The sequence below is a fragment of the Anas acuta genome, chromosome 1, assembly GCF_963932015.1.
Source record: "Anas acuta chromosome 1, bAnaAcu1.1, whole genome shotgun sequence".
NCBI classification, from domain to species: Eukaryota; Metazoa; Chordata; class Aves; order Anseriformes; family Anatidae; genus Anas; species Anas acuta.
The window spans coordinates 66,207,238-66,220,734 of record NC_088979.1 but is presented as its reverse complement, the minus strand read 5'-3'; the positions used below and the strand labels follow the sequence as shown (position 1 = coordinate 66,220,734).

Here is a 13,497-nt window from a genome sequence, read left to right as displayed (position 1 = left end):
AGCGTGTGCCTGCAGCGTGCCTTTGCTCCTGTGTGGGTGCTGGTGTGGGAATGGGACCCGAGGGGACAGCATGGAGCTGGGACAGGGCAGGGTCAGGCTGGGGGTTAGGGAAAGGGTCTGCATCCGGAGGGGGGTCGGGCACTGGGACAGGCTCTCAGGGCAGTGGGCACAGCACCGAGCCTGAGGGAGTTCAGGGAGCATTTGGGCAGTGCTTTTAGACACAGGGGCTCTTTTCTGTGTGGCGCTGTGTGGTTGGGCTCAGCAACCCTTGCGGGTCCCTCACAGCTTGGGATACTGTGTGCTTGTGATACACTTGAGGTGGAAGCTTATTGAGGAGCTTATTTTCTCTCAGAAACCACCAGATATGAGGAGATGTCACTAGAGGTGTACCAGTTGTTTGCCCACAGAGCCGTGACAGGACACCCCATGGCAGCACAAGCCCCCACCTCCCACATCAGGCGAGGCGCCCCGCCCCCCCATCTCCTCCCCTCAGCCTCTCGGGGCGGGGCCAACGGCAGCACCGCGCGCGCGCGCGCACCCCGCCGGGCTCCCCCTACCGGCCCTAACGCCCCTAACGGCCGCGGAGGCCCCGCCCCCAAGGCACCCGCCAGCCAATCCCGTTCCGCCGCCGCGCCGCTCGGACCAATCCGCTCCCGCTGCCCCGTCCCGGTGCCCGTGCCCCCGCCCCGTCTCGCTCAGTCGCGGCCGCGCCGTAAAGCGCGCAGCGGGCGCCGCGGCCTGGCGGCGGGGCCGGGGCCGGGCCGGGCTCCGTGAGGCGGATGCCCGGGGGCGGGGGCAGCCCGGCGGAGGCGGCCGGCGAGGCGGCGGCGGCGGCGGCTGCTGCTGGCGGAGGAGGAGGAGGTGGAAGTGGAGGAGGAGGAGGAGGAAGCAGCGGTGGGGGGGTGGCGGCGCCGCCGGCGGTGTCGGGCAGGATGAGCCTGTCGCCCAAGGAGCTGTCGAGCCTGCTGAGCATCGTGTCGGAGGAGGCGGGCGGCAGCACGTTCGAGGGCCTGTCGAGCGCCTTCCACCACTACTTCGGCAAGGCCGAGCACTTCCGCCTGGGCTCCGTCCTCGTCCTGCTGCTGCAGCAGCCCGACCTGCTGCCCAGCCCCGCGCAGCGCCTCACCGCCCTCTACCTGCTCTGGGAGATGTACCGCACCGAGCCGCTGGCCGCCAACCCCTTCGCCGCCGTCTTCGCCCACCTGCTCAACCCCGCGCCCGAGCGCGGCGGGGATGAGGCGGAGCGGACGCCGCTCTCCGGTGAGAGCCGGCCCGGAGGGGAGGGGGGGGGTGGTCAGGGCCGTGACACTGGGAACCCAAGGGATGTTTCTGCTCGGAAAGAGCAGTCAGGCACTGGGACGGGTTGCCCGGGGAGGTGGTGGAGTCACCGTCCCTGGGGGTGTTCAAGGAGAGGTTGGGCCTGGTGCTTGGGGACATGGGTTAGTGGGTGACAGTGGTGGTAGGAAATTGGACCAGGTGATCTTGGAGGTCTCTTGCTGCCTTAAAAATCACGGAGTTGTTTCTTCCTTCTGTCTCCACAGGCTTCTTACCTCCCATAACTCCCCCAGAGAAATTCTTTCTCTCTCAGCTGATGTTGGCCCCCCCTAGAGAGCTGTTCAAGAAGACTCCTCGACAGATCGCATCCATGGATGTAGGAAACATGGCCCAGTCAGTGGATATAAGCGGCCTTCAGCTGGCATTAGCAGGTAAGGAAGAGCTGTGGTTCAGCTGTGAATGGAAGTGTGAACTGTCATTTGGCTGTGAGTTACTTGAGGAAACACTTGTCTAACCTAAATAGGGAAAAAGCTGGACTAAGCTCTAGAGTTTTCAAGCACCGATTATGTCTCAGCTATTTTATTGTACTTAGGAAGCTGCTTTTTTAAGCACGTATGTCACTGTCTTAAAATGAGAAAATTTTGCAAGTTTTAGAAGACTTTCATCTAAAATTAGGTGAGGTTTTGGTGTATTTTTTCCCTTTTCTACTATGTAGTACTTTTGGTATGAAACTGGCTACTGCAATTGCATCTTTGCTGTTCTAAAATTAACTTAGATTTTACAGTGTTAGCTCAGGAGTGGTAAGTGGCCTTCTTTTATCATAGAACTACAGAATGGCTTGGGTTAGAAAAGACTTTAAAGCCCACCCAGCTCCACCGCCCTGCCATGTGCAGGGACACCTCCCACCAGACCAGGTTGCCCAAGGCCTGGCCTTGAGCACCTCCAGGGATGGGGCATCCACAGCTTCTCTGGGCAGCCTGTGCCAGGGCCTCACCACCCTCATAGGAAAGGATTTCTTCCTAATGTCTTACCTAAATCTGCCTTGTTTTAGTTTGAAGCCATTACCCCTTATCCTGTCACTACGCTCCCTGACAAAGAGACCCTTTCCTAAGTGACAAGGTAGCACAATGTGATGCTTATCCTTTGACAGAAGAAGGAAAGGACCAGGAACATGATTGTTCTGCTCATGTTGACTGGGGAGTCACATCTGGGGCCACTCTAAAACAGAAAATATTGTCAGGGACAAGTTGTCAGTTCCGAAGGAGGGGGATTCCTAGGCATGTGCAAATGGAACTACTTCAAAACTGGCCATCCACTTCTGTTCCTGAACCCTGTGGCTTGCCTCTCTGAGGTCAGGCACTAACTAAGCTTTTTCTGCCAGGCACTCATATCTTGGTCTTGTCATTTTCATGTAGAATTTGCCACTGATTTCTTTTTTTTTTTTATGCTCAGACACACTGTCCCATCTTCACAGCGTACAGATCTTCAGTGTCCTCCTCAGTTGCTATTTCTAGGCTGCAGGATCTTTTCAAAATGGAAATTGAGTACCCTAGCATACTGTCAAGAGGGAAAACAAAGCCTTCTGGCTCTTCTGTTCATCCTGGCTGTGTTTTCAAGGACATTTCTGTCAATTCAGAGTCTTGAAATTTCAGATAACTTGTGACTTCAGCATAAGGCATACATCATGCCTGAACAAAACCTGGATTGCTTCATCTGTTTTTGTTTTGCCCTTGAATTCTCTTGTTGTGTTTCATGTTAAAGGTAAAACATGCAGAGAACCTCAAAACTGTAGGGATAGTTGCTTTAGGGCATGCATTTTATTCTGTCCTTTTTCTTTAAATACCATACACTGATGGCTTTATGTACAGTACAGAGCCATTAATGATGCAAAATCGAGCCCTGTGAGATGTGCTTGTATCGTTATTTACATACTCAGTAAACAGCATGCATCACTAACTGTTTATGAGCCATTGCAGGAGTTGTGTAACAAAACAAACTACATCTGAAAAAAGTTAAATCTGTGTTTCTTAGACTTCTAGCTCCCTAGAATAAATGCCTGCTTTCTAGCCACTTTCTTAGAGGACAGCTTTTTTTTCCTTTTCTTTTAATAATTGTGACGTTTCCTGTCTGTCTATCCGTAATGCTTCAGAAAGTCTGTAAAGTTTTCAGAAGTCTTCGGCGCATGTTTCCTATTAATGCAGGATGAAGTGATGCTGTTTACAGTGTGTAAACATGTTGTATTATGATAGATGCTTAGATACAATGTTTGGAGTGGAGCATTTGTGTTGTTTTCCCATGCATTCCATCAAACTTAACAGCTGTAAGTTGTGGTAGCACCTCAAAATTGTGGCCCTGAGTTGAATTTTGGGCTGTTTAGAACTGGATGAATTTGAGCTGCTTTAGAATGTAGTTGCCAAATTAAATTATTTAGAAAGCATAAACATTTTTCAAAGAGTGTATTTATCTTTTTTTCTTTTTCTTTTTTGTGAAGCATGGGGGGGGGGGGGAAGCACTTGGCTTGTTTTCTGAATTTAATTGTGACAACTTTGCTTGGAGCTGTATTATGATTTTTTTTTTTTCTGTTGAACGTACCGTGTTGGCATAGAGCACCTTGGGAATCAGCTTTAAAACTTGCTTTGTTCTATTCTCCCTCTGGTTTGCAGCGTGTTCACTCAGGCTTTGTGTCTGTAACTTGATTTTGTTCACCTAGTGTGTTACTGTATCAAAAGTGACATCCCTGCAGCTAGTAGAAAGTGACTCTGGGGAAGTGCTCAGGAGTGTTTGTTTGCTAAATTTGATGGAAGGGTAATTATCCTGTACTGAAAGTTGGGTTTGTAATATACTGTAGGGCTTTCTGTTGAGAATCAGTTTGTTGTTACTTGTTTAAATAGGGGAAAAAAAGGGGGGGGAAGGGTAGATGAGACATGACACCTCCATATAGGAACCTATGTGATTGTATTCAGATTAGGTTGTGGTTGGGTTTTGTTTGTTTTTAATTTGATGTATTAGTTCAAGTTGCTGGATTTGTTCCCGTTAAATAAGCATGTTCCATTTTACTGATCTCAGTTCATGCTTTTGCTTACCTGAAACTAATTTTTGAAGCAGTGAGGGCTAGACTTTTAAACTTAAATGTATATAAAGGGCTCGTAGAGGCTTCTAACACCTGTGAATTAAAGGAGTGTGTCTTAAACTTTTGTTTTTCTAATTAAGCATCATTAGCAGTTTAAGATTATAGGGATACAAACAAATCAGTGATTTTTATTGACTGATATATTTAAGTTCTAGATTATAAAAGAAAAGAAGAAAAGGCACCCAATATGTTCTTTTTTCTTTCTTTTCAGAGAATTTGATTTGTTGAATCAACTAATCTGTTTGGTGGCTGAATGAAAGCTGGAATTTGAAACAGTTCATAAAGTAGATGTATTTTATAGACCAGTTCATTTTTACTTCAAAAATGTTTGTTTGAAAACAGGTGAAAAGCATGCTAGCTGCATTTAACAGAAAAACATACTATGCTGTGCTACTTCAGTGAGCATATATTCAAATGTTTGCACGGTCTGAAATAACTTGATAAAATAGGACAGAAAGCCCTGAAAGAAACTAGCAATAGGTGATGCTTTCTTTTGATGATCCTTCTGACGCTTGCAGGAATTTCACTTCAAACATTTCTCAAGGATTTGGTCACAGTCACATGAAGTAGAGCTCACGTGGATGGGAAGCTGTGAAGGGTCTCGTGGCTGCACAAGAAGGAGCAAACACACTTTGCTTGAAAGAGATAAGGACCCTATACTGAATCTGTCAGCACTGTGCTCAGTTAGAATAAGAAGTAGTATCTAATTTCATGTGGGACCAGCAATTTTGGACTTCCAATTACTTGAGGGTTAATGTGCTATTTAATATTCACTATGGAGGGTGAGAGGGAAGGAACGCAAGGTGTAGTTGTGTAGTGGGTTGTTGGCTTCCTTTGTGTGTATTATTTTTGCTAAAGTGTTAGAAAACATGGTTTCTCAGAAATACAGAGAATACAGAAGGTAAGCTTTTAAGCCTTTGGATGCAGAAGAGTGATAGGCTGTGCCAGAAGAACACCTGAAATCTGGCAGTTCAAGTACTGAGCCCACTAGTTTCTCTTAGGCAATATTTTTCACATTTTTGGTAATCTTTTCTGTAACTTGCTTAAGTTCTGCAATTTGGGCTTTAAACAGACCCTTTCACAGGATTGCTTTATAATTCCTGGTTGTGTAGAATCCTGCATCAATTAAACACCATCTCTTTCGAGCACTTGCTGTAACTTGACAGCAAATGCAAAAGTAGCTTATGTGGTGCTAGTGAGATGTGTTGGCTAAATCTGAATAGCTGACTTCAGTTCTAGTGTGCCCCTTATCACTGCAGTGTGTAAATGTAGCTCTGCAGATTTTTCACTTCCCAGCTCTGAGAAGTGATGGCAAAACTAGATATGTTATCTGAACTCTTTCAGGAGTATCGTGTGAATCCACTCATTAGCTTTTAAAAGCAGATTACATCAGTAACTTACCTTTCTGAAGTCAAGACTACATTTCACGTTCATTTCTATTTCATCTTTATCACTGCTGCATGCTTCTGTCCCTCTCCTGTCAGATTGGCATTCTGAGTACCAGTGTTGAACTTTATGTTGTTCCCTCTTTCTTTTAAGCTAGCTCTGCTCTAAAGCTGATTGTTTCAGACTACTTTTAGTATTCCAGGCATCTCCGTTTCAATTTTATGCTTTAATATTGTGGCCTGACCTTCTTCCAGAACGCCAGTCCGAGTTGCCAACGCAGAGCAAGGCCAGCTTCCCCAGCATCCTCAGCGATCCTGACCCAGATTCTTCCAACTCCGGTTTCGACAGCTCTGTTGCCTCCCAGATCACTGAAGCCTTAGTGAGTGGGCCAAAGCCTCCTATAGAAAGTATGCGCATTTTCACATCTTTGTGGTTGTAACTCATGACGTGCTGTGTCCTTATGCTTCTCCAGATGAAATGTAGTATGATTCAAAAGTATTTTCCAAGTATCAAATGGCGATGAAGATGAATGAAATAGCACAGAACTGCATCAAACTATTTTCAGATCACTCCATGACATTCATATTTCCAGGTTTTTCAAAATCTGGAGTGTATCTTCAGGCTGTTTCCTGTGTTGGCTAAAAAACTGGGTCTGATGCCCCTCAGCTCTTAGTCCCCTACACTAAGATCTGCATTCCTGCTCCAGGAAGCAGTTAGTGGGGAAGGGAAAAAGACCATGCCTTGATGGCAGAAGCAGTAACTTAGTGATCTGATCCAAGAGAAAAACCACTGATGTAACAGCATCTCTAAAAATGAGGAATAAATGTTTGTCAGGAAGAACATAATGCTCTTCCCAGTGTTACAGCTTAAAGAAATGTGGGCTTTGGGGGCTTTCTTGTACTGAAATAAAACTGAATACCTGAAGTTTAAAAAAAATGTTTCACATTGTTGCCTTTTTAGGTCACTTTCGACCAGAGTTTATTCGACCGCCGCCTCCACTCCATATATGTGAGGATGAATTGGCCTGGTTAAATCCAATAGAACCAGATCACACAATTCAGTGGGATAAATCAATGTGTGTGAAAAACAGCACTGGAGTTGAGATAAAAAGAATCATGGCAAAAGCTTTCAAAAGTCCCTTAACTTCCCCACAGCAGACGCAGGTAAGTATCATGCAATTATCTGTTTAAATTAATTTTTCTAACAAGTTGTTTGTTAGATTTATGTGTTTTTAATTAAAAAGTGATCCACATTTTCTAATTTAGATCTGTGTTCTGATTCAGTACTTTTAATTGTCAAAACCCAGGAGTTTTGACTTGGGTTTGTACAAATGAGAGGAATCTTTAAACTTCATAGCATTGGCTGGATGTAGCTAAGCTGATCAGTGGTACCGATATTTTTCTGCATTGAAAGTCTTTTGATAACAAAGTTGTTTCTGCTTCTGTGGAAGCTTTCAGTGAGAAATGAGTTTGGAAATGCTAACACTGAATCTTTGCTCAGTTTAGTAATATTATTCCCTTTATTTCAGTTGACTGTTCTTATATTCGTTATACAGCACTACAAAATATGCTTTATTTATAAAATGCTTTCTGATGTTCTGACAACAATGAACTTGAAATTTAGTTTTCTGTCCAGCAGAAGAAATCTCAAGAAGGATGACTCTTTTTTTTCCCCCCTACCTTCTTTGCCACCCACTGATCAAAGACTATTAAAGCCTTAGTAAAGGCTTTGTTGGCACTGTTGTCTTTAAATAGAAGTGTTAAGGAAATACACGTGCGGTGTATTTCAGTAGAGATGCCTAAAGGCTTAAAGTTCTTCTGTAGTTTACATATATTATAGCTGTTACTTCAAGCAGCAGTGAGAATGGTTAAGAAAAAAAAAACAATTCAGAGTTGTGTTTTTCTTTTTTTTTTCTTTATAGCTCCTTGGAGAACTGGAAAAGGACCCCAAGCTCGTTTACCATATTGGTCTTACTCCTGCCAAATTGCCAGACCTCGTTGAAAACAATCCTTTAGTAGCTATAGAAATGCTGCTCAAACTGATGCAGTCTAGTCAGATAACAGAGTATTTTTCTGTCTTGGTCAACATGGACATGTCCTTACATTCAATGGAAGTTGTAAATCGGTAAGTACTCTCTCAAATCTAACGTGCTTCAGGAAATCAAATTGTCTTTATTTATCAAATAAAATTTGATAAAATATTTATCAAATAAAAAAAAAATGATAAAATATTTATCAAATAAAGACAATCTGATGAACAGTTTTTAAGTGACTGTGGGGCTGGCTGCAGGGCTGTAGGTGGATGCATTCCAAGCACTACCAAAAGAAATGTAAATAACAGAAATGAACAGGAATCAGTTAGATTACAGTGAAGTGAAAGAAATGAGCATCATTATCATTTCCTTTTCAATTTCTGTGTTGTCTCACCTTTTTAATGCTCTTTTAATAGTAAGAGTTAGTGTGCTCTAACTATTCCTGCAGAGGAAGGCAGTGCTGTGGAGTTGTAGCTTTCTGCAACTTCTGGCTTTTCTAAATCTGTTTCTTTCATAAAAGCTATACTTGCATTTTGCCTTTAGATAAAGAAGAAAAACACAGCTTGTTTTGGTCCAGATTCAATTTGTAGGTAGCTTTGGGTTAGTCATAAAGAATTGAACCTCAAACATCCTCAGTGCAGAGAAAGCTGCCAATTTCCAAGTTCCTTTTTTTACTGTGGTGCTGTTTGAGAATATTACTGTAATACCATTTCCTGTTAGCATCATCAAAACTGCAATTTAACAGGAAAAAAAATGTTACTTCCCAGCAGAAAGAGTAAATTAGATGTTGGAGATATATATTAAATTTTATATCAGTTATATATTAACATACTGTATTTTACAGCACATTCCTTGCACAGATGCTATTCTAGTTTAATTTTTCAGCCCCTGCTCCAAGAATGGAGAGGCTTATTCAAAAGAAAAAAAAAAAAAGGCAGTGTTACTCTTGATCTTAGCAAAGTGTTTCTACATGGAGAAGAATGGGGAAATAAATATTGTCGTGTAGGTAGCTTCAACTGGAGGTGGTAATTATTAGAAAGTAATTTTACTACACTGTTTGGTATGTTCAATTCCAAACAGTATTTAAAGGAGGCATTTGCTTAAAAAGAACTTGTGTTCTTGATGCAGATTAAGTGAACAAAAGGTGGCATTGTTAAATAGCCATCCTGCTTTATGCTCTTGCCCTGTCTTCATTGGAAATAACTTCTGCACATAGATACACCCCGTTTTCTTAATGAATGCTGGCACTTTAAATGGGGGACTTCTCAGACAGCTAATCCCCACAAACTACCAGAGAACATCATTCCTACTTCCTTCCATTTCTTGGCAATTACTGAATGCGAACTGCCAAATCAGCCTTGTTCCGCAGTCCCTTTGCAGCAGAGCTGAATCGTACCTCAAATATTTGACAACAGGAACACACACACCTCCCCAGTGGTGCAGACTTAGGCGGTTACTGCCCTGAAGGTTGGGGTAGTGGTTGCAACAGGGAGAAAGGGTGATAAGAAAAGCCTTCTTGCTCCTGTCTGGGGTAGTTGAACCACCAGTCAGGCATGCTGGTTTTCCCACAGCGGAACTGCCATAGGAAAAACCTCTCAAACTGCAAAATGACTACTAGAGGTACTGATTCTTAAGTGAAAGAAGACAAAAATTTGGAACAAATGTCTAAAATTTCCCTGTTGCCAGGCCTTTTACTGCTTGAGACGGGACTGGTTAGAGTTATAGTCTAATTCTGTTGTAATTTTATGACAGTTTTACTATATATCATTGTAACTTATGAGCCGTAGTACTTCAAAAAAACAGTGGTATCTCAGATACAGCAGTCAGCACTGTCAAACAGCAATAGGTGTCCTTTCTGTTAACCCTTAAAATAGATGAATACTATTCTTTGATGCAGTAGTTCTCCAATTGTTCTGCAGTAAGAAGCTTCTGAGATTATCATGCATCGTGAATCTCATTCATGTAGTCAGTGTCTCCTGTATTTGAGCTCCAGATATTGAAGCTGTTTCAGTTTTTAGGACTACAATCTGGATCTGAAAGAACTAATGAAACACATCTTTTGACACACACAAAAGTCACATGGGTTGTGTACTTCAGGAAGGAGCTCAGCATCCAGATTCACTCTCTGGAGTTCAGATATGGATAAACCAAATCGTATTGCAGAAGAATCTTGGCATTCAGACAGCTTAAGGCCTTCCTCTTAAATTTGAAGTTACATCATAGACTCATTTGCGTAACATGTCTTTGTAGGTATGTCAAACACACTAAGAACCAGATCCAATTTAGCTTCTGTACTGTGTTGGGTTTAAAATAAAAAGGTTTTGACCCCTAAGAAATCCAAATGTTTAGAATTATGTCTGTGAAGGTTTTTAGAAATCAGCTCTGTATGACATGATCAGGAATAAACTAGTATCACTAGTCTAACTCATCTGTTCTGCAACAGAATCTTAGTATTTCTAGCTACATAAACCATTGGATATTTTTAATTTGAACAGGCTTACTACTGCAGTTGATCTCCCTCCTGAGTTTATTCATCTTTATATCTCCAACTGTATCTCTACCTGCGAACAGATTAAAGACAAATACATGCAGGTGAGTACTCTGCTCAACTGGTCAGGAAAAAGGGTCCAGGGTCTTGCTCTGTGTGACATGTGCTAAGACTTTATCAGGGTGATAGCATTAAAGAAGCAGTAAGACAGAATAATTTATTTCAGAGGTACTTTTTTTTTTCTTAATGCACTACGCAGTTCCTTAGTGTTTAACAATTACTGTTTCACCTTTCTACAAGACTCCACAGGTAACTACTGTTTTGTTTTACTGTAGATATCATACACTTCTCCCTAGCAATACTACAGTCCTATGACTCAGGAGCCTAAGTGCAAAAAGCTTATCTGTCATTCAGTGTGACTTCTCTTTACTTCTAGCATGAGATGTTTGTTTTCTACTTAGTTTTGAGCTTTTTTTGCTCCACAAGTGTCTCCACCAGTTCCACGCTTCGAGGTGATGTTACAAAACTCCTGTGGAAATTTTGCCCTTCAATTTTCTCTATTACTGACCCATAGTAACTTTCAGATCTCCTTTAAACCCTAAAAACCCTTTTCTTTTCTGCTTTCATAATGCCATAATCTCTTCTTCCCAAGCCAGTCTTAATTCCTCAGTACCAGCATGCAAGTTGTAGCCACTTCAAGGATCTTTAACCCTCCTTGTAGCTGTTACCTGCATGTTGTATGAAGTACTTCCCTTCTTTCCTAAAATTATTTATGAGTTTCACCAAGTAGGTCTTGTTTTCTTGGATATTTTTTTGGTGAAGGACAGTTCCATGTTCAGTTCACACAAGGCTTTGAGTCCAGACCAATTCCTCCCTCAGCTTTTCTCCTCTCCATACTGGATTGCAGCCTATTTAGATTTGTGCATTTTAGATTTCCCTTAAGCTTTTTGGCTTCCTCCTCTAGCTCTGCTATATCCTTAAGCTGCAGAGGCCAAAACTGCACGTAATGAACAGGATGTAGGTTCAGTGTGGTTTTGGACAGCAGGAAAATCCCCTCTGTCTTGTTCTAAGTACCTTTCCAGATGCTGACTAACCACTTGTTAGTTTCTGGTGGCTGCTGATGGTTTTCTGCTTTGGGACTTGGCCAGAAATGCATGGATGCATTGATCTGTGACTTGCTGAATAGCAGGGGAGAAAAATAGCAGAGCTGAGAACATGCTCACAGAGTGGGTGGGCACTGCTGAGATTGTAGAGCAGCTGTGCTTCTGGCACACAGGACAAAACAAAAAGAAGAGGGTCAAGGAAGACACACTGATCAGCAAGGAGCATGCAAGGCGTGTGAGATCTGACATTTGTTAATACTACCTAATGAGGTCTCACAGCAGCTGAAACACAAGATGTTTTGTTTGAGAAGCACCATTCAAAAACACTCCTATCAGAAGTAAACAATTACAATCCTCAGAGTTTGGGAACCGGCCAACACTTTGCAGTTGTACTCTTGTTCTGAGTTTCATATTTGCCGAAGTTATTCTTGTACCTAGTCCTGGTGCTGCAGAGAACACATGATGCCTTTTGACTGTAGCAAGGGAAACAACTTGTTCAGTTCCTGAATTTCCTTGGTGTAGGTAGGAAATTTTGAGAGCTTAGTTCCTCTAAAAATAGGTGACTGCTTATTTGCCTTCATCCCAGTCTGGGGAGCAGCTGGTTAGCGACTGGGTGGGTCTGTATAATTGCCAGCTCCTAGGTCTGCAGTTTACCATTCTCCATGTGCTCTACAAGGTGCTACCTCAGCAGCCCCTAGGAAGGAGGAATGCAGCTGAGATCCCAGCTTCTCACTGGAACAGGCATGGAGTTGCAGCTCACAGCCACGAGCTCTTCTGGGATTAAGTATCCCTCATTTCCTTCTAAGATACAGCAATACTGCAATGTGTCAGTTCCGTGATAGAGTGCTTCCTGCTAAGCAAGGTTGGGATCAGTTCTGTAGCTGTCATTTCCCAGTTGGAGTGCCTTAATTGCATGCCCACTGGGAAGTTTTGAGATTGAAGCTTGTTCATTTTTCTTTACGGTGTTACTTGTAGAAAATGAGACTAAGCAAGAACTGTGTCCATAGTGATGACAAGACTCTTGGGGTTTTATTCATAGATTTACATGTGTACATGTGCTCTGTACTTTCATATATATATATATATATATAATGCAATCTGGTACCTTATTTGTGCATGTACAGAGCTTGGGGAAAAGACTACTGCTGTAGCTGAAGTTCTGCTGAAATGCCTCAGTTAAGAGGGTTGTGCTGCTCAGGGCCAACAAACGTGGTTGCCAACTTTTTATGTGGATTATGAAACTGCCTCTCTTCTGTTTCAGAACCGCCTGGTACGTCTTGTTTGCGTCTTTCTTCAGTCTTTAATCAGAAACAAGATTATTAATGTACAGGACTTGTTTATAGAAGTGCAAGCATTCTGCATTGAGTTCAGCCGGATAAGAGAAGCAGCTGGCCTCTTCAGATTGCTGAAGACACTAGACACTGGGGAAAATCCATCAGAGACAAAAACTTCCAAATAAAACCACTTGGTCACTGGGGGGAGGGGTGGAATATGAGTGTTCTATACCAATTAATTGTATATTTTAAACCAAAATCACTGGATTAATAATGTAATACACTATAAATAGCATTTTATGCATTTAAACAATAAATGTTTTTCTGATATGTGTGCTTGAGTTTGAAATGTTAGGCCTTACCCTTAAGCTTTCTTTGACTACAGGTCATGAGCATGTCCTGAACTATAAGCTCTATTCCCAAGCCTCTATTCACAAACAGCTTTGGATAACTGAAGTCAACTGCTATCCAAATAAGTAATTTAAATTCATGTTGGCTCTTTCTGTACTCTGTAAGGCCTCCTAAAAGCTGGAACCACCTTCTGTTAATGATGTTCCCTCTTCTCACTGGGAAAGGGAAAGTCTGTCTTGATGCTTAGAATAAGTTTAAGGATTATCTTTAATGTTTCTGATGAAGTGTTGACTGTAATGTTTAAAACTGTATGCTCTCCTCCTCCACATCACTGACTTTTTCCACAATGCTGACTTCATACCACCAAATTATTTCATGATTTTGAGAATGATCCACTGTGGAAAAATGGTCCCCTTTCTTCATAGAACTCCGTCATAGGACTCTTCTTACTTCAAAAG

General features: G+C 42.6%; 1 protein-coding gene across 2 annotated transcripts; it reads left to right on the top strand.

Annotated features, from left to right (window-relative positions):
• The first annotated feature begins 734 nt into the window (after positions 1–734).
• Positions 735–13,018, top strand: CNOT11 (CCR4-NOT transcription complex subunit 11). Of its 2 annotated transcripts, XM_068680410.1 has the most exons (7): positions 737–1,260; positions 1,542–1,706; positions 6,046–6,198; positions 6,752–6,954; positions 7,713–7,915; positions 10,319–10,415; positions 12,676–13,018. In XM_068680410.1, exons 1-7 carry the CDS (start codon positions 780–782, stop codon positions 12,871–12,873), a joined length of 1,500 nt encoding a protein of 499 aa, XP_068536511.1. In that variant the 5' UTR covers positions 737–779; the 3' UTR covers positions 12,874–13,018. The 2 variants fall into 2 exon arrangements, with proteins under 2 accessions (XP_068536517.1, XP_068536511.1); XM_068680416.1 differs by lacking the exon at positions 10,319–10,415 and having other exon boundaries at positions 735–1,260; positions 12,676–12,852.
• Positions 13,019–13,497: the final 479 nt, after the last annotated feature.

Excerpts from the sequence above, each read along its gene's own strand:
- CNOT11 (XM_068680410.1), top strand. The coding sequence starts at position 780 with ATGCCCGGGGGCGGGGGCAGCCCGGCGGAGGCGGCCGGCGAGGCGGCG. Across the intron at positions 1,261-1,541 it reads GGAGCGGACGCCGCTCTCCG|GCTTCTTACCTCCCATAACT; the intron begins GTGAGAGCCGGC and ends CTGTCTCCACAG. Across the intron at positions 7,916-10,318 it reads TCAATGGAAGTTGTAAATCG|GCTTACTACTGCAGTTGATC; the intron begins GTAAGTACTCTC and ends TAATTTGAACAG.